The sequence below is a fragment of the Camellia sinensis genome, chromosome 10 (assembly GCF_055761805.1).
Source record: "Camellia sinensis isolate YWXY chromosome 10, ASM5576180v1, whole genome shotgun sequence".
NCBI classification, from domain to species: domain Eukaryota; kingdom Viridiplantae; phylum Streptophyta; class Magnoliopsida; order Ericales; family Theaceae; genus Camellia; species Camellia sinensis.
The window spans coordinates 37,373,572-37,400,980 of NC_138970.1; the positions used below are offsets into that span (position 1 = coordinate 37,373,572).

Consider the following 27,409-nt stretch of genomic DNA (forward strand, 5'->3'; position numbering starts at 1 on the left):
TTTCCATCCAAGCATGTTTATTTTTCATTAATTATGAAAATTTTCATTAACTCTTATTTTTTGTTGTACCAAATGTTCAATGTTAAATCATTGTTTGCACTTGTTTCGCGAATAATTTCTTGTTTGTATTGAAATTTGAGAAAAACTACCATCAGCATATTTGTACAACACATTGGGTTTATAATTTCATTTATCATAATTGCATTTATTGAATAGGTCCCACCACTGTTTGTAACTAAAATAAGAGCCGTGCTGGGGACTCCCAGTTGGGGGGTGACCCCAGCACCCGCACTCCATTATGAAGGCTGTGGACCAAGGGAAAATAATAAAAAAAAAAAATTCAACTAATCGCGTGCCGCCGCATCAGTTGGGGGTCACTGGGGGTCTTCAAAACTGGGAATGCAAATCATCTTTCCTAAAATAATGATGACACATGATATAATAAACTAAATATACTATGCAAATATGGCCATTGTAGCGTTACTTCAAAAAATTTCTCTCTTATTGGACCCTTTGTTGTAGCTAAAAAATGATCAAAATTTATCTCAAAATTAATGTATGGACTACACTTGCATGCCACCCCCATAATAAATATAATTCATTAATTTTGTTATTTTAATTAAAAATTTTGCTAAATTATGAGTCAATCCTATGTGATGGACTTAAATATCTGTAAGTCTTGTACAAAATTTTAAATGTATCAATAAGTTTTAAATGTTTATTTTGTCCCAATAATTTTTTGTTAAATAATGATAAGTGAAAAAAAAGTAAGATGCCGTTTGGAAAGTTAGAAATAACCTACATTTTTTTTCTTCTAGTGATATGTGTAAAAAAAATTTAAAAATTAAAATAAGCACCCCCAAAAAAATGTTCGGCTTATTTTTGTATTTTCTATTTTTTTTTTCAGATTTTTAGAACTTTTTGGTTTGTCTTCGAGTAGAATGTAGGAAATTATAACTTTTCGAATTTTTTTTTAAAAAAAAAAACAACAAACCAACCAAAAAAACTACTCACAAACATCTTTAAAAAAAAAATTTTAAGATGGTTTGGGTATGACTTCTTTTTTGTCTTTTTTTTTTAATTTTTTTTTTAATTTTAATTATTACTAAAAAATGTGTAAAAGAGTAAAAAATGGACGTAATAGAAACAAACTATTAAGCAGCTTGTTTAAGTGGCATTCAAACCCCTTTTAATTAATATGATTGATCCGTAAATCTCCGTTAAATTTTTGAACAGTCATGTTAGCAAGTGTCCTTAGGACACAAATAAAAAATAAAAAAAATTAAAAAAAATAAGACACTTTGTATTAAATTCAATATATTTTTTTTATTGAAAATTAATATACTTTTTAATATTTTACATATTTTCAAGACACTAATGCCTAAGAAGTACTTGTTAACATTGGCCATTTTAGAATAATATTTATGAAAAATGCTTTAGAGTACTAATTTGACACTATCAATCCACTCCTAATGACATGGAATAGACCATGTGAATTGGTGGACCTACACCCCTCTCTCTATGTCTCCATATTCTCTCTTTTCCACGTCTTTAGAGATAGATTAGGGGTGCTATATTGGTGGGATGTAGAGTTGCAAATAAATCAAACTATTCACGAATAGACTCTACTCGGCTCGACTCTGTTTTAGTAAATGAGTCAAACTCAAGCTTGAATAAGCTCGATTTGTTTATCTTTATTTAAATTATATAATAAATATATAATTCATATATTAAATAATATGAATAATATTAAAAAAAATCTTATCAAGCCAAGTAAAACTTGAGTTTCGTTAATATTAACGAATTGAGCCAAACTTGAATCTATTTACTTATCGAGCTGAATTCAAGTTTAATAAATAAGCTCGATAAGCTGAGTTCGAGCTTAGGAAAATTTGGCTTGACTCGGCTCGTTTGCAGCCCTATATAGCATGGATTGTTTAAGGGGTGTTTTGGGAAGTGCATTATTTTGTTTTTTTTCTTTTGGTTTATTTTTGTTTTTAGTAATTTTTTTTTTTAAATTTTTCAAAAAGTTTTAAGTTTTTAAATTCAGCTCGATAAAACGAACTGAAAAATTATTTTTTTTTTAAAAAACCTCAAAAAAACTCAAAAAAGATAAGAATAAACAATCTTTTATTTATTTATTTTCATCTTTAGTGATTTTTTTCTTGAAATTTTCAAAAAAATATACGTTTTAGATTTATTTCAACAAGACCGACAGGAGAAGTACGAAATTTTTACATAATTTTTAAAAAAATCACTAAAGCAAAAAAATTTTGAAAAAGATTTTATTTATTTATTTATTTATTTTTTTGGGCCAAAATGGGCCTAACTAGCAGAATATCTGGAGGCCGGGACAAGAGAGGCTTGTCCGTAAATTTCACCCAAAGCAACGCCATATATATAACCGACCATTCCGCTTCGCTCTCTCTATATAAAGCACAGACCCTCTCCTTTGTTTGAAACCGTATGCAGAAGGAGGGAGGGAGAGAGTGTGAGAAATGGGAGAGAAAGTGTGAGAAAAAGAGAGAGAAGGTGTAGAGAGTGATATGAGAAAATCACCCCCACAGATTTCATTTCACCTGATAAAAACCCTCACTTCTCCACTACATTCTCGTTCTCAATCTCCTTTTTATTGTCTCAATTTGGTTTTCAATTTGATTATCAAAAATGAGTCGTTTAGGGTTTAAATCGGTGGTCTACCATGGCGATTGTTGTTTGGGTGAGTTAGACACAATCCCTGTGAAGGACCAGAGTTTTCAATTTCCGAATAACGAGATTCGAATCCACCACACATCTCCTCTCAGCGAACGATGCCTTCCTCTCTCAATCCTCCAAACAATTTCCTCAAATTCAGTCCGATGCAAGCTCGAATCTACATCTCCAATCGAACAGTCTCAATTGATCAATCTTCACGCCTCTTGCTTTTACGAACTCAAGGTTTCAATTACACATGCATCTATTTGTTTGTAATTGAGTTTCATTTTGTATGTATTGATTGGTTTTAAGCTGGTTTTGTAGACTGCGGTGGTGTTGATCGGAGACGAAGAGGTTCACTTGGTGGCAATGCCGAGCAAGCAGAAGAAATTTCCATGTTTTTGGTGCTATGCGGTTCCGTCCGGTTTGTATAATGCTTGTTTGGGGATGTTGAATTTACGGTGTCTTTCAATTGTGTTTGATCTGGATGAAACTCTGATTGTTGCCAATACTATGAAGTCGTTTGAGGATCGAATCGAGGCTTTGCGGAGTTGGATTGCACGTGAAACAGATCCAATTCGTATGTCAGGAATGACCGCTGAGATGAAACGATATGTCGATGATCGAGCTTTGTTGAAGCAGTTCACGGAGAGTGATTATGTTTTGGATAATGGGAAGATGTTTAAGGTTCAATTGGAGGGGGTTCCTCCATTATCAGATGGTCACGAGAGGGTTCTTCGGCCTGTTATACGATTACCAGAAAGGAATATAGTCTTGACTCGCATTAATCCAGAGGTTAGAAACTCTACTAGATTATATCATTTCATTGCAGTTGTTTATGTAGTCAATCTATTTCCTTTATATAAACAAATATGGAATTTTGATAATGGAGCTTGTGTGAATTAGGAAATTCAGATTCTACATTGATTGAATATGAGTAATTTACATGTAGGTTTAGCAGTAGGAAATAATGCATTGAATACCCAATTTGTTTTCTGGGGAATCAAATGCTTTGACATAACGCTTTTTACATTTTCTTAATCTTGAAATAAATCTTGTATTTAATCTCAATCGATCTAATGCCGATAAAAAAAAAAAAAAATCTTATCTCGACTTAATGGTTGAGATATTTCTACTGCTTGACTTAGGCTGCACCGACAATTTTGTCATTTAGTTCGGTAGCCATCAGAATAAATCAAGTATTATTAATCTCAACTCGACCTACTTCTTATAAAAAATAAAATAAAATCTCAACTCGACCTAATGGTTGAGATATGTCAACTTTTGACTTAGGCTGCACCGACAATTTTGTCTTTCAGTTCGGTAGCCATCATAGTAAATCAAGTATTATTAATCTCAGCTCGACCTACTGCCGATCAAAGATAAAATAAAATCTCAACTCGACCTAATGGTTGAGATATGTCAACTTTTGAATTAGGCTGCACTGGCAATTTTGTCATTCAGTTCGGTAGCCATCAGAATAAATCAAGTATTATTAATCTCAACTCGACCTAATGCCGATCAAAAATAAAATAAAATCTCAACTCGACCTAATGCCGATAAAAAATAAAATAAAATATCAACTCGACCTAATGGTTGAGATATGTCAACTTTTGACATAGGCAGCACTGACAATTTTGCCATTCAGTTCGGCAGCCATCATAATATATCAAGTATTATTAATCTCAACTCGACCTAATGCCGATTAAAAAAAAAAAAAAAAAAAAAGAACTCAACTCGACCTAATGGTTGAGATAGTTCAACTGCTTGATTTAGGCTGCATGGACAATTTGTTCATTCGGTTCGGTAGCCATCATAATATGGTCATTGCTTTAACTGGTAAGTCAGTTAAAAGAATTGGTGGCAGGTGGCAGTTATGGGGAGATAAATATAGTTTTGTCTTATGAGCTAAGTTTGGAACTGAGGTTTGATTCCAGGGTATGAACCCATGTTCCGTTCTTTTACTAGTCCACAAATATTCTATGTGGGCCAGTAATGATTCTATGAATAGGTTTCTATATCATCTGGTGGAAGTTAGTTTTGTAAATTTGTAAGATGATGTTTCTGCATCTGACTTAGCAGTCAAGACAAAAATAGTGTCTTTTGGCAACTGGCAGCATTGTCCACAAGCTCAAGCCCTGAATGTTCATGCTAGAACTTGTGGAGTGCCTAATTCTTTGTTCTGTCCACTGCAGATGGTTTGGGCTGACTGTTGGTTGGTCATTCAGTGTTCTTATGTTATAATTCCACATGTCATTTAATTGCTTATAATTTTCGTCACATTTATATTTGGAAATTTTCATATTGCAAAATGATTAATAATTCTTTGTTCTGTTCAATGCAGATGGTTTGGGCTGGTTGTTGGTTGGTTATTCAGTGTCCTTATGTTATAATTCCATATGCCGTTTAATTGCTTATAATTTTTCGGCACATTTATGTTTGGAAATTTTCATATTGCAAAATGATTAATAGGCAAAATGATTAATTCAGTGTTCTTATGTTATAATTCCATATGACTTTTAATTGCTTATAATTTTTCGGCACATTTATGTTTGGAAAATTTCATATTGCAAAATGATTAATAGGCAAAATGATTAAGTCAGTGTTTTTACGTTTGGTTGGTTATTCAGTGTTCTTATGTTATAATTCCATATGGCGTTTAATTGCTTATAATTTTTCGGCATATTTATGTTTGAAAATTTTCATATTGCAAAATGATTGATAGGCAAAATTATTAATTCAGTGTTTTTATGTTTGGTTGGTTATTCAGTGTTCTTATGATTTATTTTATACTGTTTAATTATTTATGTTTGGAAATTTTCAAAGGATTGGTTGATTAATGGGCATTTTGAAAATGATTAAACTTGGATGATAATATTCATATCTGGCGTTTGCATTTGATATCAATTAATTTTCTGAGACTTAAAGCATTGCATAATTTTTTTATGATTAATGGTTGTTTGCGTGCACAGATCCGTGACACTAGTGTGCTGGTTAGGTTAAGACCTGCTTGGGAGGATTTGAGAAGTTATTTAATTGCAAAAGGGCGGAAAAGGTTTGAAGTTTACGTTTGTACCATGGCTGAAAGAGATTATGCATTAGAGATGTGGAGGCTGCTAGACCCGGAGGCACACCTGATAAGTTCAAAGCAATTAATGGACCGTGTTGTATGTGTCAAATCAGGCAAGCACCTTATACTTAGAATATTTTGATCATTGGTCATGCTAAATATTGGTCAGATGTATTATGTATTATTGAAGTGTTCACTATTTCAATTCTTGGGAATCTAAGAATCACGGATACTTCTAAAAAGGTGGCGTGTTTGTGTTGTGTTCGTGTCAGACACCAACACTCATTGGACACTTGTCAAAATGTGTCCTACTTTTTAAATTTTTTTTTAGAACCGGACACTCTTCTAACACTTGGAGGATAATGTTTCCATTGCTTAAACACACGTGTCCGTCGATTAAACACACATAAAACTATTATAGGTTTGAACAAAATAACTTAGGATACAATAATAAAAGAAAATTAATGTAAATTTATAAAAATAAGTGTTATATTGCACTTTTTTTTTAATTATCTTTGAATAATATATTCATATAAGTGACATATAAAAAATATATAAAACTATGTATTTCGTGCTTGTTCCTCATCTGTCGTGTCTGCCATTTTTTTAAAATTGGCGCATTGGCGTGTCTGAGTCGATTCGTGTGTCTGTGCCTGTGCTTCTTAGCGGGGAATGGAGGGTTTAGCAGACTTTTGTATTTGATTCTAATTGTCAATGTGCATGATGTACTTTTGTTTTCAGTTCATTGGTTTTCGGTGTTGTCTCTACCACCTCCCATTCTCCTTGGTATTTAACCTCTTTCAGTGTTTATATGTTGCAGGTGCTCGGAAGTCCTTGCTCAGTGTCTTCCAAGATGGCAATTGCCATCCAAAGATGGCAATGGTGATCGATGACCGCCTGAAGGTTTGGGAAGATAAGGATCAACCTCGAGTTCATGTAGTACCTCCGTTTACTCCTTATTATGCTCCTCAGGCAGAGGTACAATGCTGTGGTTCCCATAAGCTCAATCATTGTATTTACTATATAGTATATTATGTTACTAAGAACTGATGCTAAAGCTAATATTCTCTTAAATAGACAGCAAATGCAGTTCCAGTCCTCTGTGTGGCAAGAAATGTTGCATGCAATGTTAGAGGTTGCTTTTTCAAGTAAGAGCAGTTCAATTTTATATAACAAATAAATTTTTTGCATAAGATTGTAAATTTTGTTTGGTATGTTGTATACTTTGTTATGCTTATACATGTATATTTGCCATATTAACCAGAGAGTTTGATGAGAATTTATTAAGAAGAATCTCTGAACTTTTCTATGAAGATGAGGTGGTAAATTTACCTTCTGCACCTGACGTGAGCAACTACTTGATGTCAGAGGTATGTTAGTAAACAACTAGTTACTTCAAGGGCCAATTTGTTGATGAAAGTTAGCATTTATTTTTGTTTGCTATTGTTGATACTAGGATGCTAGTTTTGTACCAAATGGAAATACAAATGCCCCCATGGCTGAGGGGATGAATGGTCCTGAAGTTGCCCAGAGATTGAACCAATTGGTAAGTTTGTATATATTTATTTTAAATTTGGTATCTCCGTATTTTGCTTTATTTTCATAAATTATGTCCTATAAAGAAAGAGTACAATGGTAAAATGCTTGATTCGCATTTGGTGATTGTTTGATTTGATTTCTATTGTTTTCATTGCTTTGCATTTGATCATTTTGCATGAGATAAGGAATTTTGTTTAATTATTATTTTCTTTTATCGGTGCATGATTTAGGATGAGAAGTATGGAGCAGATTTCGAGCTTAAATCTGAAGTCTCCCAGCTACCTGTGGCAAGTGTTCCAAATGTTTTTGGTCAAGCATCTTTCAGGACAGTTGTACCTTCAGACAGTATGAACCTTATTCAATGCATATTCTTCGTTCAAGTTTTGGTTTTGAAAGCAGGATATACAGTATATATATATTTGTCTTTTTTTGTCTTATCATATTCTTTTTCCATTGACATTGTAGAGCCTAGTTTGCTTGGAGCTCCCTTTAGACGAGACAGCAGCTCTTCTGAATCTGATGAGGTGAAGAGAAGATTCCTCGTTGTGAACCCTTCTCAAGACATACGGTATCAAAGTTTGGGTGAACCTCCTCTGCTGTCCAGATTACCTGCACCACTACCAGTGATCCCCATACAACCACAGGGAGGCTGGCTAGTTGAAGAAGATATAAATAGAGGGCATTTCAATAACCGAAATTCAGGAACTGTTCAAGAGTCTGATTTGTTAAAAATTGATAAGCAGCGAGCTCATCAGAATCCACCTTTTCATGGCACAACTGGTTCAACTCCAGGATTATCATCACATATATCTGAAGTGAAGGGTGAAGAGGTTCGTTCTTTCGAATTTTTATTAGGATATTAGATTCTAGTTTTAACTTTTATATACATGATTTGCAGGGGTATCCAGGACGTGAATTGCAGAGGCAGAATACTCTTTCCGCAAAGCCATCTGGTATATGGATATATCATCTAGTGCAATGTTTGCATGCTAGACAATTTCAATTTTCGTTGAATCGTTATTTTATTTTATTTTTAATTTTTCATATATTTATTATGTGATGGCACTTTAAAAAGAGTGTCCAAGTCTCTTTGATCAGATACACTTTTAAGATAAGATGTTTCCATTTAGACATATGAAGGATTGCAATGTTTCTTAGGCACTTGTAGAAGTGTTCGACACATCTTTGCTATGTCTCTTCTATAAAAGTAAAATCCATATATTTGGACATCTTACTGACCCTTTTTGGAGACCCCCTATGTGTAAACTTTTGACATTGGACATGGTGTAATTGTAACGTAGTATGATAAGGTGCTGGAAATTTGTGTTAATGCATATAATAAGATAGTGGCATATGATAGTGGTGTTGGTGGTAGATAGTGGCATGTATAGAATATGATAGTGGTGTTGGTGGTAGATAGTGGCATGTATAGAATATGATAGTGGTGTTGGTGGTAGATAGTGGCATGTATATAATATGATAGTGGTAGATAGTGGTAATATATAATATGTAAGTGGCATATAATGGGTTATAATGATGCTTGTAATATCTCCTATATAAGGAGTGTCATTTGGTTTTGTAAAATAAGAAGTTTTGAATATAATAGAAATATATTCCTTCTTCCTCATATTTTCGGAGTTCTTCTTCCTCATATTTTCTAAGTTGGTATCAGAGCTACAAAAAACACAGCAGCCCTAAAACCGTCATAGCCATGTCGGAAGTCACGTCCGAAACCAATTCAACCCCTGCCGCTGCCATTCCGTTGAAAACATCAAATTCTCACTCTGTCCAAATCACCACCATCCGCCTAAATGGTGATAATTTTCTCCGCTGGTCACAATCTGTCCGGATGTATATCCGTGGGCAAGGAAAGATCGGTTACATCACTGGTGACAAGAAGGCTCCTGCTGTTAATGATCCGCTGTTCGATAGTTGGACGCTGAAAACTCCATGGTTATGACATGGTTGGTCAATTCCATGGAGGAGGATATAAGCTCTAATTACATGTGCTATCCTACTGCACAAGAATTGTGGGATAATGTTAGTCAGATGTATTCTGACTTAGGAAATCAATCTCAAGTTTTCGAATTAACTTTGAAGTTGGGAGAGATTCGTCAAGGAGATGATTCCGTCACCAAATATTTCAATTCGTTGAAAAGGTTGTGGCAGGATCTTGACATCTTCAACACATACGAATGGAAATCGGTTGACGACTGCAACCACCACAAGAAAACTGTGGAAGACAGCCGTATTTACAAGTTTCTTGCCGGCCTCAACATTGAGTTCGATGAAGTGCGAGGAAGAATTATTGGCAGACCTCCTCTCCCATCCATTGGCGAAGTATTTGCCGAAGTCAGAAGGGAAGAGAGCCGAAGGAGCGTCATGCTTAAGAAAAAAGGTACTGGTGAATCAATTGAAATTTCTGCTTTAATTAGCGATGCTGCGGCCAACAAGGCTGCAAATTACCAGCGCAGGTTTGATGATAAGCCACGGGTCTGGTGTGATTTTTGCAACAAGCCTCGCCATACACGTGAAACGTGTTGGAAGATCCATGGCAAACCTGTCAACTGGAAAAGCAGCAAACAAGGAGAGAAGAATCGTGGCTTTTCTACCGCTAATGAAGCCGATTCAGGTCCCTTCAACAAAGAGCAGATTGATCAACTCTTAAAGCTGATAAAATCCAACTCCTCATCCGGTACTCCTAGTGTTTTGTTGGCACAAACAGGTAGAAATCCTAAAGCCTTCTCTTGCCTAAACTTCTCTCCGTGGATCATAGATTCCGGTGCCTCCGATCACATGACTAGTTTTTCCCATTTATTTAGTACCTATTTCCCTTGTTCCGGTCATGACAAAATCAGAATAGCCGATGGTAGTTTTTCACCTATTGCAGGAAAAGGATTTATTAAACTAACTGAGAAAATTAATCTCAATGCTGTTCTTCACGTCCCCAACTTAGCCTGTAACCTTTTGTCTGTCAGTAAACTATCTAAGGATTCTAATTGTCGTGTTACATTTTTTGAATCCCATTGTGAATTTCAGGACCAGAACTCGGGGATGATGATTGGGCGTGCTAGGATGCTTGAAGGTCTTTACTACTTTGATGAAGTACCTGTTAGTAATAAAAAAGCTCAGAGCTTTAATAGTACTAGTTCAATCTCTGTTCGAGAAAAAATAATGCTATGGCACTATAGGCTAGGACATCCTAGTTTTCTTTATCTGAAACATTTATTTCCAGAATTATTTAAAGGGATTGATTGTTCTTCTTTTCATTGTGAAAGTTGCATTTTTGCAAAATTTCATCGCTCTACTTATTTGCCAAAACCTTACCAGGCTTCCAAACCTTTTTATTTGATTCATAGTGATGTTTGGGGCCCTTCTAAAATCACTACTCTTTCTGGTAAAAGATGGTTTGTTACATTTATTGATGACCATACCCGCTTATGTTGGATTTATTTGATGAATAAAAAATCTGACGTGAAAAATTTATTCACAAATTTTTACAATATGATTGAAAACCAATTTCAAACCAAAATTGGTATTTTACATTCTGATAATGGAACAGAATATTTCAATGAGCAGTTGGGTGAGTTTTTGGAAAAAAAGGGAATTTTTCATCAATCTACATGTCGGGATACCCCTCAACAAAATGGCATTGCAGAACGAAAAAATAAACATCTACTTGAAGTAGCATGTGCTATAATGTTTTACATGCATGTTCCTAAATATTTATGGGGTGAAGCAATTTTAACAGCCTCTTATTTGATAAACAGGATGCCTACAAAGGTGTTAACATACAAAACGCCTTTCGATTGTCTCAAAACCTTTTTTCCTGACACGAGGTTGTTTTCTGATTTACCCGCCAAAGTTTTTGGATGTACTGCCTATGTTCATGTTCCTAGTCAGTTTCGTTCAAAACTTGACCCCCGTGCTATAAAATGTGTTTTTTTGGGTTATTCCTCAAACAAAAAGGGGTATAAGTGTTTCGACCCTCAAACCAAGAAATTTCATGTGAGTATGGATGTGTCATTTGTGGAAACAAAATCCTATTTTCCCAACACTTCTCTTCAGGGGGAGACAAGTGGAGTAGAAGACCGTTTTTGGGATATTTCTATCCCGCTCCCCAATGTCATTTATCCTACACAAAAACCACATCTATCTGATAATGATCACTTAGGAGAACCAAGTTCTATGGTGCCTAGTCAAGAAGATTCTTGTTTAGGGGGAGAAGTACTACAAAATGATCTAAATCCTGAGCTTCAGGTTTATACTAGGAAGCGATTTCATCTGAGGAATAATGACCCGAATGTCCATCCTAATGACCCGAATGTCCACCCGAGTTCTGGCATCGAAATTTTAGGTAATCCTATTCCTTCTATTTCCGACCTTGATGTTCCTATAGCAATTAGGAAAGGTGTCCGAAATTGCATTAAACATCCTATTGCAAATTACCTCTCCTATCAAAGACTGTCTAAAAACCATAGAGCTTTCACATCTAGGATTTCACACTTGTTTGTTCCAAGGAATATACAGGAAGCATTGGATGATCCGAATTGGAAATTAGCAGTCATGGAGGAGATGAATGCTTTAAGGAGAAGTGGTACTTGGGAGATAGTTGATCTACCCAAAGACAAGAAAACAGTTGGGTGTAAATGGGTGTTTACGATAAAATGTAACGCAGATGGAAGCGTTGAGAGATACAAGGCGAGACTGGTGGCTAAAGGCTTCACTCAAACTTATGGGATCGACTATCAGGAGACGTTTGCTCCTGTTGCTAAAATAAATTCCATCAGAGTACTGTTGTCTCTTGCAGTAAATTCAGATTGGCCTCTACATCAACTTGACATTAAAAATGCATTTCTCAATGGTGATCTTGAAGAGGAGGTGTTCATGAGCCTACCGCCGGGATTTGAGCAGAGACTTGGAAGCGACAGAGTATGCAGATTGAACAAGTCATTATACGGACTCAAACAATCACCAAGAGCATGGTTTGAACGCTTTGGGAAGGCAGTTATCAGTTGTGGCTTCTCGCAGAGTCAAGCAGATCACACAATATTTTATAAACATTCAAAAAACAGTAAAATTGCAATTTTGATTGTTTATGTTGATGACATCATTTTAACTGGTAATGATGAAGCAGAGTTAGCAGCCCTCAAAGAGAAACTCGCAAAAGAATTTCACATTAAGGATCTGGGAGCCCTCAAGTATTTCCTCGGAATGGAATTTGCAAGATCCAAGGAAGGTATATTCGTTAATCAGAGAAAATATGTTCTTGATCTCCTTAGAGAAACAGGTATGCTTGGTTGTAAGATGGTGGAGACTCCGATCGAGCCTAACTTGAAGTTACAAGCTGCTAAGGCTGAAGAAGTCAAAGAGAGGGAACAATATCAGCGACTTGTCGGGAAATTGATTTACTTGTCTCATACGCGGCCTGATATTGCCTTTGCAGTCAGCATGGTAAGTCAGTTCATGCACTCACCAGGGGCAGAGCACTTTGAGGCCGTTTATAAGATCTTAAGATATTTGAAAGGAACTCCAGGGAGAGGCTTACTGTTCAAGAAACATGGACATCTTCAAGTTGAAGTATACACAGATGCAGACTGGGCAGGAAGTGTTACAGACAGGAGATCAACATCCGGATACTGCTCCTTTGTAGGTGGGAACCTAGTTACATGGCGGAGTAAAAAACAGAATGTGGTAGCTAGAAGTAGTGCAGAAGCAGAGTTCAGAGCTGTTGCCCATGGAATCTGTGAAGTAATGTGGATTAAAAGAATTCTTGAAGAATTAAAGCTTTCTCACCCGACACCTATGAAGGTCTATTGTGACAACAAAGCAGCTATATCTATAGCTCATAATCCAGTTCTACATGATCGCACAAAACATATAGAAGTGGATAAACATTTCATCAAGGAGAAAATCAATGCTGGCATAATCTGTATGACCTACCTTCCAACATGTGAACAATTAGCTGATGTGCTAACGAAGGGACTACACAAGAAGCAATTTGATAAGCTGACTAGCAAGCTGGCTATGAAGCTTGGGTAACCAGCTTAGGGTATGATGAGATATCACCCCTTATTTATAAATGAAGATTTAGGGTTTACAAAGAAGACAATTACAAGATGATCCCTGAGTGCGTAAAAATGATTACAGATCCTAGAGACTTTCGGCTAATATAATATGCTAAGTGCCTTTCGGTGATTATAATATGTCAACACTCCCCCTCAAGCTGGTGCGAAGATATCTTTCATGCCCAGCTTGCCTAATATGTCATGAAACGGTTTATTCCCAATTCCCTTGGTGAGAATGTCAGCAAGTTGTTCACCAGACTGAACAAAAGGAGTACAAATGGTACCACTAGTGAGTTTCTCCTTAATGAAGTGGCGATCAATCTCAATATGTTTTGTCCTGTCATGTTGAACGGGATTGTGAGCAATGTTGATGGCGGCCTTATTATCACAGTATAACCGCATGGAGTCCGTCTGAGCAATACCTAGATCACTCAACAATAATTTGATCCATAAAAGTTCACACACACCTTGTGCCATAGCTCTAAACTCAGCTTCTGCACTTGACCTGGCAACCACATTCTGTTTCTTACTCCTCCAAGTAACTAGGTTGCCGCCGACAAATGTGCAATACCCTGAAGTTGATCTCCTATCAGTTACTGACCCAGCCCAGTCAGCATCTGTATAGGCTTCTACACGAAGATGATCATACTTTGAAAAATACAGACCCTTACCAGGAGCAGACTTCAAATACCTCAAGATTCTCATGACAGCCTCCAAGTGAATCTGATGAGGAGCATGCATAAACTGACTAACTACACTGACAGCAACAGCAATATCAGGACGTGAGTGAGATAGGTAAATGAGCTTACCCACTAAACGTTGATAGCTCCCCCTATCCACAATTTCTCCTCCTTCATCATCCCCCAATTTCTGATTGGGTTCCAGTGGGGTGGCACATGCCTTGCAGCCAAGCATCCCAGTTTCCTTCAACAGGTCAAGCACATATTTTCTCTGTGAGATAAATATCCCATCCTTAGAGCGAGCAACTTCAATTCCCAGAAAATACTTCAAGCTTCCCAAGTCTTTGATTTCAAACTCTTTGGCTAAATATTTCTTCAACAGAGGTATTTCCCCACTATCATTGCCTGTAAGAACTATGTCATCTACATAAACAATAAGTGCTGTAGTCTTACCGCATGAGGAATGTTTCACAAATAATGTGTGATCTGCCTGACTTTGTTTGAAGCCATATTTAATCATAGCCTGAGTGAATCTCTCAAACCAAGCCCTTGGAGACTGTTTGAGACCATATAACGACTTCCGAAGTTTGCATACTTTCCCTTCTGTTTGATGATTCTCAAAACCCGGAGGAATGTCCATATATACTTCTTCTTCGAGGTCACCATGGAGAAAAGCATTCTTGACATCAAACTGATAAAGCGGCCAATCTAGATTAGCTGCTAGAGAAAGAAGTACTCTGACTGAATTCATTTTAGCCACGGGTGCGAAGGTCTCCTGATAATCAATGCCATATGTCTGAGTGAACCCTTTTGCCACAAGTCTTGCCTTGTAACGCTCAATAGACCCATCTGCTTTGTGTTTCACAGTATATACCCATTTACAGCCCACAGGTCGTTTGCCCGTAGGTAACTCGGTCAATTCCCAAGTGCCATTCTTCCTAAGTGCTTTCATTTCCTCAATCATGGCTAGTTTCCACTCAGAGATAGCAAGAGCATCCTGAAAATGGTTAGGAATGCTAACAGAGGAAATATTGGACACAAATGCTCTATATGAGGATGACAAATGAGAGTATGATACAAACTGTGAGATAGGATGTTGAGTACAAGATCTCACACCCTTTCTTTTGGCAATAGGAACATCAAGATCAATGGACTCACGAGATTCAAAATTACCTAGACTCTCATCAGAAGCAGGAGATGACAGTGGAGTAGCAGAAACGGTCCCGTGTATCCAGTTAACTTGTTTTCTGTCGATGTCTCGGATATAAACATGTCCATCCTTATTCTTGGTGACAGTGGGTTCTATAGTTCCAGGTGGTGCAAGAACAACTGGTTCTATCATAGGAGGCACAGGACTCACTTCTACCATAGGAGGCATAGGACTCACTTCTACCATAGGAGGCACAGGACTCACTTCATACCAAGGCTCCCCCGGAAGTGAGGTCGGGGACACCGGAGAGGACAAAAAATAGGACTGGGACTCAAAGAAAGTGACATCCATGGACACAAACCACTTACGAGAAGAAGGGTGGTAACATTTATACCCCTTTTGAGTAGGAGAATAACCAAGGAAAACACACTTGAGGGAGCGAGGGTCCAACTTACCACGAGAGGGAGAGTGATTATGGACAAAACAGACACAACCAAATATTTTGGGAGGAATAGAAAATAAGGACTGAGAACCGAGGAGGACGTGAAGCGGAGCCTGTTTGTCCAAAACCTGGGTAGGGAGACGATTAATAAGATAGGCAGCGGTGAGAACGGCGTCGCCCCAATAGGGTCGAGGCACGTTCATAAAAAAACACATGCACCGAGCCATGTCAAGAAGATGCCGATTCTTGCGTTCGGCCACCCCATTTTGTTGAGGGGTATTGGTACAAGAGGTCTGATGGATAATGCCATGAGTAGAGAAATATTGTCCTAACCCAGAATCTATGTATTCCCCGCCATTATCAGAACGAAATATTTTGATAGTGGCCCCAAACTGAGTACAAATCATCTTATGAAAAGTGCGAAACACAGAGAAAACTTCACTCTTATCTTTCATGAGATACACCCAAGTAGTACGAGAAAAATCATCAATAAATGTAACAAACCAGCGATGACCTTTCACAGACAGAACACGAGAGGGACCCCAAACATCAGAGTGTATTAATGAAAAAGGAACTAAGCTTTTATTCAAACTGGGAGCAAAAGAAGCTCGATGTTGTTTTCCAAGTTGACAAGACTCACAAAGAAAGTCAGACACATGATGATTTGCGAAACTAGAAGGAAATAAATGCTTAAGTAAATGAAATGAGGGATGCCCAAGACGTCGATGCCACAGCCATACATCAGCGGGGGTAGGAGAAGACGGGGTGGAAGAATAAGCAAGTTTGTCCGGTTGATCTAGGAAGTAGAGACCATTTTCTGCACTACCACTGCCAATCGTCCTCCCCGTGACAAGGTCCTGAAAAAGACAATGATCAGGAAAAAACGTCACACAACAATTCAAATCCTGGGTAAGACGACTTAAGGATAACAGATTAACAGAAAACTTGGGAACATGGAGAACAGAAGATAGATGCATGGTAGGAGTGACTTGGACTAAACCTTTTCCAGAAATAGAAGAAACAGTTCCATCGGCAATCCTAACTTTGTCCTGACCTGAAGAGGGCTTATAGGCAGAGAAAAGATCAGAGGAGCCAGACATATGATCTGAGGCACCAGAATCAATAATCCAAGGCAAAGATGTATGACACAGGAAAGCACAAGGAGAAGGTACTAAGTTACCTGAGCGGGCAAAGGACGAGGAAGCGGTACTGAGAGCAGTAGAAGATCGGCGGTCCAACAATTGGCGCAAAGCATCCTCCAGCTCAGTATCAGAAGCTTGGGTAGCAGAAGTGGAATTAGAATCAAGGGTATCAACGGCACTCGACTGATGAGCCCGGGAATAGGAACCACGTCCTCGAGAGTGGCCTGACCGACCTCCTCGAGAACCCGACCGATCACTTCGACCCCCAGATGGAGTCCCATGAAGCTTCCAACATGTCTCACGAGTATGCCGCGGCTTTTTGCAATAATCACAGAATACAGACTCCTTAGCAGCAGACGGAGGAGGCAGGCTGAGGCTATCTCGAGGAGTAGACAGTAATGCGGAACGGTCAGTAGAGACAGGGGACATCATAGCAGACCGACGACTCTCCTCATTTTGGACATAGGCAAATGCCTCTTGCAGTGAAGGAAGAGTGTCCATACTCAGAACTCGACCCCTAACTGGATCATACTCCATATTTAGGCCAGCCAAAAATTTAAAGACCCGTTCCCGTGCGATGAACTTCTTGTACCCGATAGAATCAGTAGGGCAAACGGGCTTATAGTCTTCCAGGTGGTCAAGGCGTTTCTAGCCGTTGGTGAGGAAAGTGAAGTACTGAAGAACAGTCTGCTCCCCCTGAAGTGTGCTCTCAATAGAGCGACGCAACTCAAATGCCTGTGAAAAATTTCCTTTGCGGGAATAGGTAACAGCCACAGCCTCCCAAATGTCCTGGGCAGTCTCCATAGACAAGTAGCCCTCACCAAGTTCTGGAACCATCGAATGGATAAGCCAACTCATAATCAAAGAGTTGTTAATCTCCCATTGGTCATAACCTGAGTCAGTGGTACTAGGTGCCTGTATCCTGCCATCAACATACCCCATCTTCCCTCTGCTCTTTAAAAACAAAGTCAAACTTTGAGACCATGCTAGGTAGTTCTGACCATTAAATAGAGAGGTGGTGATTTTCAGACTAGGGTTGGGGTTCTCAATCATGGTAGTAGGTAGAATGAGACTCTCACTTTTTGGTGTTTGAGACGAAGAGGACACACTAGTGGAATCTGTCATGGATACAATACTACCAAACCCGCAACAAATTAGTGGAAATCACAAACCCGGAAGGTGGTAGTGAGATAACCGGCACAATGATCACTATAAAGACATACAAAATACAAAATTAAGAAACCATTTTTTTTTTTCTTTTTGTTTTTTTTTTGTTTTTTTTTTTTTTGTTTTGTTTTGTTTTGTTTTGTTTTGTTTTGTTTTTTTTTTTGTTTTTTTTTGTTTTTTTTATTTTATTTTATTTTATTTTATTTTATTTTATTTTATATATGTTGAGTTATTTATATATACATGTATTTATATATAAATATATATATCAGACTATAGTTATATATATATATATCAGGATATATATATATATATATTATATGTACCTAGATCAGAGGACGACGAGGACGAGGGCGAGGACGACAGGGACGAGGGCTGAGACGAGCGACGAACTGCGGGAGAAGATCGACGAGCGACGAACTGCGATGAAGATCGACGAACTGCGATTGATGAAGACGAGCGACGAACTGCGGGATGAACTGCGATTGATGAAGACGAGCGACGAACTGCGGGATGATGATGATGGCAGAGACGAAGACGAAGCGGAATGATGATGATGGCAGAAGATCGATTCAGCAGATGATCCAACTAGGTATGCTTTGAACCCTAGCCCTGGAGGTGATGCTCTGATACCATGAAGCTTGGGTAACCAGCTTAGGGTATGATGAGATATCACCCCTTATTTATAAATGAAGATTTAGGGTTTACAAAGAAGACAATTACAAGATGATCCCTGAGTGCGTAAAAATGATTACAGATCCTAGAGACTTTCGGCTAATATAATATGCTAAGTGTCTTTCGGTGATTATAATATGTCAACAGGCTATGGAAGATATCTTCAAACCAGCTTGAGGGGGAGTGCTGGAAATTTGTGTTAATGCATATAATAAGATAGTGGCATATGATAGTGGTGTTGGTGGTAGATAGTGGCATGTATAGAATATGATAGTGGTGTTGGTGGTAGATAGTGGCATGTATAGAATATGATAGTGGTGTTGGTGGTAGATAGTGGCATGTATATAATATGATAGTGGTAGATAGTGGTAATATATAATATGTAAGTGGCATATAATGGGTTATAATGATGTTTGTAATATCTCCTATATAAGGAGTGTCATTTGGTTTTGTAAAATAAGAAGTTTTGAATATAATAGAAATATATTCCTTCTTCCTCATATTTTCGGAGTTCTTCTTCCTCATATTTTCTAAGTTAAGGTTTATTTAAAAGATATACCATACTAAAAAACGTAGTTAAGTCAGTTTATCAAAGTGGTGAGGATTGGAGAAGAGTTATAATTTTATTGACGTACATATAAATTTGCATCTACATGTATATTATGTAGTCCCAATGGTGGTTCCAGAAATTTTGGTCAGGCTATTCAAAAACTTAACTTAGAATTTATATAAAAGAAATCACACTCACCCATCTTTATCATCAATTTCCAATCTCCTAATTTAAACTTTTCAAATCACAAACAAAAATAATTTTAATATATTGATACTATTGTTTCAATGCAAAAAGAAATAATAAATAAATATATGCAGTTCTACAATTTCTCTTGACAAGTCATACCACTCGACCTAGTCTTGATAAAGCTTGATGGCAGATTTTCTCAAATTTAGTACTATAATTCAATATAAGCTACATTTACTACGAGAGCTGTCTTTTGGGTATTACCTTCTTTTTATTTGACGAGTAACTTTTTTGGTCTTTGTATAGGGGTACAATACTGTTACAAATTAAGAAAAGTACTCAGAAAATGAAGTGTATGAGCAAAATGCATTTTGAGTGTTCCTCACATCACCCCAACTTTAACTGTATATCGTACACTTTAACTTTTCTGACCACTTTTTCTTGGTACTAACGTTTCTGATGAGGGTATTACATTCAGAATTAAAAGAGATTGTGAGTGAGCTGTGGGGTGGCTGTACAACATTTGAAGTGAGCGAGTTGGGTGTTCAAGATTTGTGGGATGAGTACTCAAAATAAGTGAATTTGGGTGTTTAAATTATGAGTGGACTAATTAATATGTATATATATTACTTGTATATTCAACTGAATACCTTACAACACTGGTGCTGCCGCCCTTCCTACATACATATATATTTGCACTCCAGAGCTATGCCTTCCATGTCTCAGTTGCTTCCCCTGTCCTTTGTCTATTAAAAATTTCTTTTCCGACAAGGATTTTGCCCAAAAAAATTGGAAACTAGTAAACTTTTACTAATTGGAATATTCTAGACCTATAAAAACCATATAAATAACCCAAAAGCTTAAGTTGACCCAAATTATGACCCAGAAGCAACCCTTATAGTACTAAACTTGTCATTCACTTGAGTAGAACTTTTTGCTCTGTATTGATGTCCAGGCTTCAATTAGTGTTTCCAATTTTGAATTGAACTTAGCTTTTGTCACCATCGTCATAGACCAACTTTTAGATAAGGGCAGGAACAATATTAAGGATCTTTTGCTCTTATACCAAATTGTTGCTAGACAAATTAAGAAACTAGGTCCTAAGGCTGCCTACAATAGGAGCTTTTGCCACCATTTGATCTAATTATTTGATATGTCCAGCCCACATCAGGGGGGAAATCCCTTGAGAGACGCGGTGCGGAGGGCATGAGATTGTCTAAGAGTCCACTGGATGTTCATCTGGAGATGTTTTTTACCCATATGTAACCTATTGATTGATCCCTTTTCTATCATATTTCAGTATCAGAAAAGTTTGTGATTTATTTAGTACTTTTGCCAACGTCAAGTTGACATCAGCACACTACAGCTTCCAACAATTCCCTTCTGCTTTTAGCTCATCTTTCCGTCCTTTTGTTTTGTTTTGATACAATATTATATATATTTATAAAAAATGATTATGTATGTGACCAATATATTATGTTATTGGGTGATTGATCTCTTTCTCTCTCTTTGTTTTTTTTCATGGGTGTAGAGGTTGGTGTATCTCAGAATCAATCATCCTCATATGGCAGAGAACTTCAAACTGAAGGTGGAAAAATGAGCTTGCTGCCATCTTCTTTTTCTATTGGAGTGCTGCAAGAAATTGGAAGGAGATGCAGCTCAAAGGTATAACAACCTATTTTTTATTATTGTTATTGTTGCTTATTTTTTTTGGGTTTCATATTGTTTCTTGCCATGCAGATTGAGTTCAGGTCTGTCGTAAGCACTAGTAAAGATTTGCAGTTTTCTGTTGAGGTTAGTATGATGTGTAACTATTGTTACTGTGAACATATTTTGATATATATTTTTTGTAGTTTTCTTCTTCTTCTTCTTCTTCTTTTCACTGAGAGTGTTGATTTCGTTACTTTTGGTAAGCATAGCATGGTTGTTAAAATCAGGATCCCACGTGGGATCAATGAGAGGGTCTTGCGGATTAGATCTAGGATTGTATGATTCTATTTTGCATAGAAAATAAGGTGAAAATTCACCAATAATGATGATGCATATTAAAGTAAGTTGAAAAATCACCATCCGAATGATCCTAGTTGTGATCCTGCATGATTCTATAAATCTTGTGATGTTGTTATAATATCTATTTTACACCGATTTGTATCGTTTGTGCAATCTAGGTTACAATTGGGCTCATGATTTTTATGCCCATCAAGTTTTTAACTTATAAATCTTCTCATTAAACGTTGCTGTTGAAGATCATGGCTGTAGTTATATTTATATATAATGATTTACATTTCTTGGCATTACGTTAATAGTTGGTATTTGCTAATTGAAGTCTTTAGCTCTAATAGGAGTAGGAAAAGTCTCAACAGTTTGTATCTGTAGGTGTAATTTTTTTTTTTAATCAATGGAATGAGTAGGATTAAGGATTGCTTCATGTGTGATGCAACCTAACCAAAGTAGCTGATTTTTTGGGGAACTATATATGTGATTTCTAGAATATATTCTTACTTTGTTCTTATTTATCAAAAAAAAAATATATATATATATATATATTCTTTCCTTGTTCTTGTTTCTATTGGAATGTGTCCCACATCGCCTAAAGTTGCCCATTTGTGTTAGTTGTAAGGTTCTAGTTTTCCTCTCCTTAATACCTGGGTTTTAAGAAGTATGGGCTGGGCTTTTTAATTTTTGTTCTACAGAAATAGCTAAGTTGGTTGTCACAGCCTCAAAACTGCCCCTAGTTTATCACCAATCCATCAAGCCTCATTAAATCTTTAACCTTTTCCCTACCTTTTGGCCTTCAATTTAACAAACAAAAGTAGAACATACTTTCTGTCGATAATTTTAGTGACTAATTTTTGCAATTTCAGCAACCTCCGACTTAATTTGGCCAAATCTATCCATTTCCCTCCACCCTTTTAAATCCTTAGCGTGCAACTTTTCCTTGACATAAACCAACCGTGAAAATAAATTATAGGCAGCACTATCCTCGGTTTTCTAGTCCTGTCTTGCATCAGTTACGTTCATTCTTAGCTATAGTGTTTCTCTAGTGACTATATCCTTTTCTCATTAAATTTGACCATGCAAAACCGAGGATTGTCTCATGGTATAGGCATATGAGGAGGCATTTAATTTCTAAAGCACCATAAGATTTTTCTAGGCTAGTGACATCATAGTTGCTTCAGGAACATATATTTGCTATTTTGTTCTGAAGTAGCTTATATTCATTTTTTTTTTTTTTTCTCTTTGGGAAGTGATCTCCCCTTCTTTGTGTTGGTAAACCTTAAAAATTTGATTGAATGTTGAAGAATTTAATTTGACTTCTTGGCGTAGGTCTTGTTCACTGGTGAGAAAATTGGCGTTGGAATGGGCAAGACGAGGAAGGATGCTCAGCAACAGGCTGCTGAGAATGCTCTTCGTTGCTTGGCTGGTAAGACCATCCTCTAGTTTATTTTTCGTACCTTTGTTTGTTGTAATGTCAAATATATCTCAATGTGGATTCTTTATTTGCAAGAATAATTTTTGATGTAAAAGGAGCAAGGATTTAGATTCTGATAAAGGGCATTTATGTCGAAATATTTGAAATGATAGTTATGAAGTGACTTATTCTGGGGCATGTTTAGTTATCCTAATAATGTAATCCCCACTGTATCTAAAATGAACAATTGACCACGGAGCATGCCTCTTAATTTATTCTATTCTTCTTAAGTAAACAAGTCCTCCAATGTTTTTATGAGAATGGGCTTGACATGAACCGTTCCATGGTCGTATTCTATACAGATGTCTTTGCAACTCTTTTTCCTCTCCAAACAGTATTTTCTTCCTACTAGAAAATTTTGTACCCTTATTGTTCTCAAATTGTTGTACAAGGTGACTTGTGTCGTATTTATGAAATCCAAACAAAAATATTGAAACCTTAACTGCTTTTTGGGATTATGTTTTTGCCCATCAATTACTCCCACTCTGGATGGTGGGTGACTTGATTGCAAAGAGAATTTCTCCCATATATGAAATTCTAGCCTGACTGCAATGTTGAGTATATTAGGAAGATATTGTCACTCAAGTGTAATATTTAGGCAGCTAACTTCACCTGGGGATATCTAAACATTTCAGAAAACTCTCTGGAGGCTTTTGTGAATCCTCTTTTATTCTTATAGCTTTCATTGGTAAGCTCAATTTTTCTGTTGAGCCTTTTTGATTTGTCATTGTTTTTGTACAAAGGTTGTGCCCTTTTGCGTCTTTTCGTTCATAAATACAATTTTTTGTTTTTAACTTAACAGAAAAATATAGTTAGAAACTGAAGGGAATTGATCTTCGGTCACTAATCTGCTAATGTCATTTTTGCCTCACCTTCCCTCCTTTTTAAATCTTCTCCTCACTTAAAGTCTTATTTGACAATGATGCTTGCTTTTTGTGTTTGTGAGAATGTGACGTCTAATTTTTCTCATGATCCAGAATTTTTTTGTTTCATTACACTTTATGGCTACATAAAGTTCCATTGTATAACATAAACACATCCATGCTCCAGAAATCCTGTCTATAATCTGCGAAATATAAACATCATTTTTGAAATATATGATTTATTGATGTATGAAATTATTCATCCAGACATTCTTTTCCTGACTTTAGTACTCCATTTATCATAAGTATCATTACTATTTGTCATTGCATATTGTATGGATTCCATTTATTGGAGTTGGAACTTTTGCTGTTTAGTTTACATGCTTATCCTGGAGGGTAGACTAAAAATCTATTTCTACTTCTTTTTCTTTTTCTTTTTCTTTTTCTTTTTTGTTGCTCTTTAATGTTAAATAATTACATTATATAAGTATAAGATGCTAACATAATATTTTACCTATTGTACCACAGATAAATACATATCATATATTGCACCTCGTTCTGGAGCTGTGGACAGGGATTTGAATAATCTCTCTCTTGAAAGTGAAAATGGATTTATATGGGATATAATAAATCCTGGATCAGATGAACCATCAGTGGAAGATGGGTTGTCCAAAGAAAGCACTTCTGAGGTGAGAGTTTTAATGATTTTGCCTATGTTTGATTTGATTTCTTTTCTTGCTTCATTTTTTTTTGTTGAGAACATAGGTGATGCTTGGATAAAGGGTATGTGGGCAAGAAATTCAGTAAGGGGTTGTGGTTATCGGGAGAAAAACCAATCCTCTTTTGGATTTTGCATTGCACCAAGGTGTGAGCGCAAAAAACAGGAAAAATGTAGTGAGCTGGCTTCATGTTCACTAGTGCTGCCGTCACCATGCTTCACAATTCCTGTTTTTAGAGGTAAGGATTTGGTGATGAGTCGTAGTTTCTACCCGTTATCCAAGTACTCCCGTGTTGTCAACTCCTTGAGTTTTTTACTCCATTTTCTGAGTTGATTAGCTCATGTTATGGGTTTATTGGCCATCTGTAATCAGTTTTCCTTGGGGATATTTGGGTTTCTTCAAAATTCTCAGTTCCTGTGATTCAAATAATGTTTCATTTAAGTGAATTGTGGTTGATAATGTTGGGGGTAATTTGACCAGAACCTTTTTACCTTGTACACCTTACCACTTTCTACTGAAAAGAAAACAAAAATAGATTCGTAGTATGTGATTTTATTCAATGTTCCTCAGATGAACTGGATTTAATCCTCTCTACCAACAAAAAATGTTTTCCAGGTTGCTGAAGGGGCACTTGGCAATACTTCCTTCGATGTGGGAAACCAACAAGTGCAGAAGCGGTCCAATTCTCCCAGGTAAAATATGATAAATGATGGATCTTATTCTTGTTAGTTATATGGATGAAAACATGACGTTGTCATCTCTTTCACTCGAAAATGTATTCAAGTAGTTTATTTTTGTGTTGTCACAACGTTTGCATTAGTTTTGGTCCATTTAACCTTACTAAACGTGAGGTCAGTGTAATTATGCAAAAAATGTTGGGCTTACTGTATTTTTCTAAACCTCTGGGGAGGTCAGTATAATTTATCCAAATTTAAAATTATATTGCCCAAGCCCTTAAACTTTTCGTTGGACTCGAGTTGTTAAGGTTGAGCCCAAGAGCTATGAATGACATTTGCAGAGTTAAAATACAATAACTTATATGAAAAATGATTCAGTAACAAATTTTTTTACAAAAAATCCCACAAAAATGATGTGGCTGTGACATTTTTGAAATTATGTCACTTTGATGGGTCTTTTGGTGTAGAAATGAATAGATACAAATCTGCCACATCATTATGTATTGATTTTTGTATATTATCACTCTATTTAATTGTAATGATGGAACCAACACAAAGATATGTCCTTCAATTGTTGTCTAGGCAAATCTGGAGATGTAAAATGCTGCAGGTTAGAAATTTTAATGAGTGAGTAGAAGTGGGTAGTTTGTTATTGATTATTGGTATCATCCCCCCTACTGTATTTTTATTTCAACCTCTACTTTTGAGTTGAGTATTTGGGCTTGTTTTTTTATTTAGCTTTGCAATGCTCACTTCGATTCATGGAAATGGACTCAATATAGTGGCATCTGATAGTCTAGCTACTTTGTAGGCCATGGAAAAGAATGGAATGGAAGGAATTGTGAGGGCTGAGAGGTCTGTTTGACGTTATATGTGTGGTATTTGTCAATTCCTTTATAAGTGGTGTCATTGTACCTTAAAGCACAGGATTCTGCTGATATATTCTCTAGAGATTAGAACTTTGCTTTACCAAAAGGATTACGAAAAGAGATGTGAACTTTGTCACCATAACAATTGTCTTGCGAGTTTTGCAATTTTTTTTGTCTTGACTGGTCTTTCTTTATAAAAAGTTGACTTTTCTACAAATATGTGTCTCGTTCATGCCTCATTTCATCATTTACCCTTATTTTCTGATGTTAAAACTCCCTTTCAGTCACAAAGTTGTTTTTTGATAAATAGCACTGGAAGGCATGAAGTAGATGAATTATTCCACATGGTACTTATAGATGGTGTGTAGTTTCTCATTTTCGTAGTCCGTTTTCAGGTCGTCCCAGTCCATTCCAAGTAAACGATCAAAGGAAGAACTATTGCATGGTTCACAAGGTGTATCATCCTCATTGCAGCCGAAGAATGGGCATGCTGTTTCATAGGAAGTAACAAGATTATTTATCATAAAAAAAAGAGAAAATTACCTAAGATTGGAAAATGTGAATTCAGCTAAACATTTTGAGGTTATAGGCTCTAACACCGGAGTTCCCATACGCTCAGAGTATCTTTCTCTTGGTAAATTTGGAGTGTCCTGCCGAGGTGAATAATCTTTCCGTAATTTAACCTGTTTTTGAAAAGCAGTCTATTTTCCCTTGATGCCCTTTGCTTTTTTGTTTTTGTTTTGTCCTGCTTAGGTTTTTTTATTTTGAGGGTATAAGGTGCCTTTGGATCTTTTGTTTCTTCTTTGTTAGTATCTTTCATGTAGAAATCACGGTAGAGATGATTATGTTGACCTCCTTGCCCATACAAGTTCAGTTTTGTTTTGGCTGGTTGTACTTCCCTAATGGAATAGAGATATGGTTTGTGTTTTATAAATGGCTTTGATCTTGATATAGAAGGTTCATCTATGATAGACTGCAAGTTTGTTATTCTGAAAATGGGACATAGTATATTGTCAATCTACATGTTGAACTTTATATTCAGTATGATACTGTAAATCACATTTTTATGCCACAAACATCATTGTAATTCGATTTCCTTGATACCATTATTTCTTAGAACTTGGGGCTGAACAAGGTTGGGTTGAAGCGAGTAGGTAGTTATTAGAAGAAACAGGTGAGGTTCTTTCCTTTTTGAGTTCCCTTCTCCCTACATGTATGTTCTTTCCTATGCATTTGGTAAGTGATTACTGCTGGCCCATCAACTAGAGCCAAGCTTTGACTGTGATTGGTCTTCACTTGTGGTCAAAATCTTTGATGCCACGAAAAAAATTGATTGTGTTTTTGTAGAAACAGGTGAAATTTCGAGGTTCATTGTGTCCACTCATCACTAAATGATCACAGCATTGATGTGGGGTCTTGTAGTTCTTATTAAGTTATTGTATT

The 27,409-nt window shown here is 36.6% G+C and overlaps 1 protein-coding gene across 2 annotated transcripts; it reads left to right on the forward strand.

Moving 5' to 3' along the window:
- Positions 1-2,388: 2,388 nt before the first annotated feature.
- Positions 2,389-26,900, forward strand: CPL2 (carboxyl-terminal domain (ctd) phosphatase-like 2). Of its 2 annotated transcripts, XR_014341930.1 has the most exons (17): positions 2,428-2,937; positions 3,019-3,489; positions 5,667-5,877; positions 6,585-6,742; positions 6,842-6,912; positions 7,029-7,134; positions 7,221-7,310; positions 7,534-7,648; positions 7,769-8,133; positions 8,202-8,256; positions 20,898-21,031; positions 21,107-21,160; positions 22,694-22,790; positions 24,230-24,390; positions 24,467-24,658; positions 25,036-25,112; positions 26,362-26,900. XR_014341930.1 is itself a non-coding variant. In XM_028216318.2 (16 exons), exons 1-16 carry the CDS (start codon positions 2,668-2,670, stop codon positions 26,465-26,467), a joined length of 2,541 nt encoding a protein of 846 aa, XP_028072119.1. In that variant the 5' UTR covers positions 2,389-2,667; the 3' UTR covers positions 26,468-26,900. The 2 variants fall into 2 exon arrangements, 1 of the variants encoding a protein (XP_028072119.1); XM_028216318.2 differs by lacking the exon at positions 24,467-24,658 and having other exon boundaries at positions 2,389-2,937.
- The last annotated feature ends 509 nt before the right edge of the window (positions 26,901-27,409 follow it).

Bases quoted from the DNA above. Each gene is read 5' to 3' on its own strand.
- CPL2 (XM_028216318.2), top strand. From the start codon at position 2,668: ATGAGTCGTTTAGGGTTTAAATCGGTGGTCTACCATGGCGATTGTTGT. The intron at 6,743-6,841 runs GTACAATGCTGT...TCTCTTAAATAG, and splicing joins ATTATGCTCCTCAGGCAGAG to ACAGCAAATGCAGTTCCAGT. The intron at 21,161-22,693 runs GTTAGTATGATG...TTCTTGGCGTAG, and splicing joins ATTTGCAGTTTTCTGTTGAG to GTCTTGTTCACTGGTGAGAA.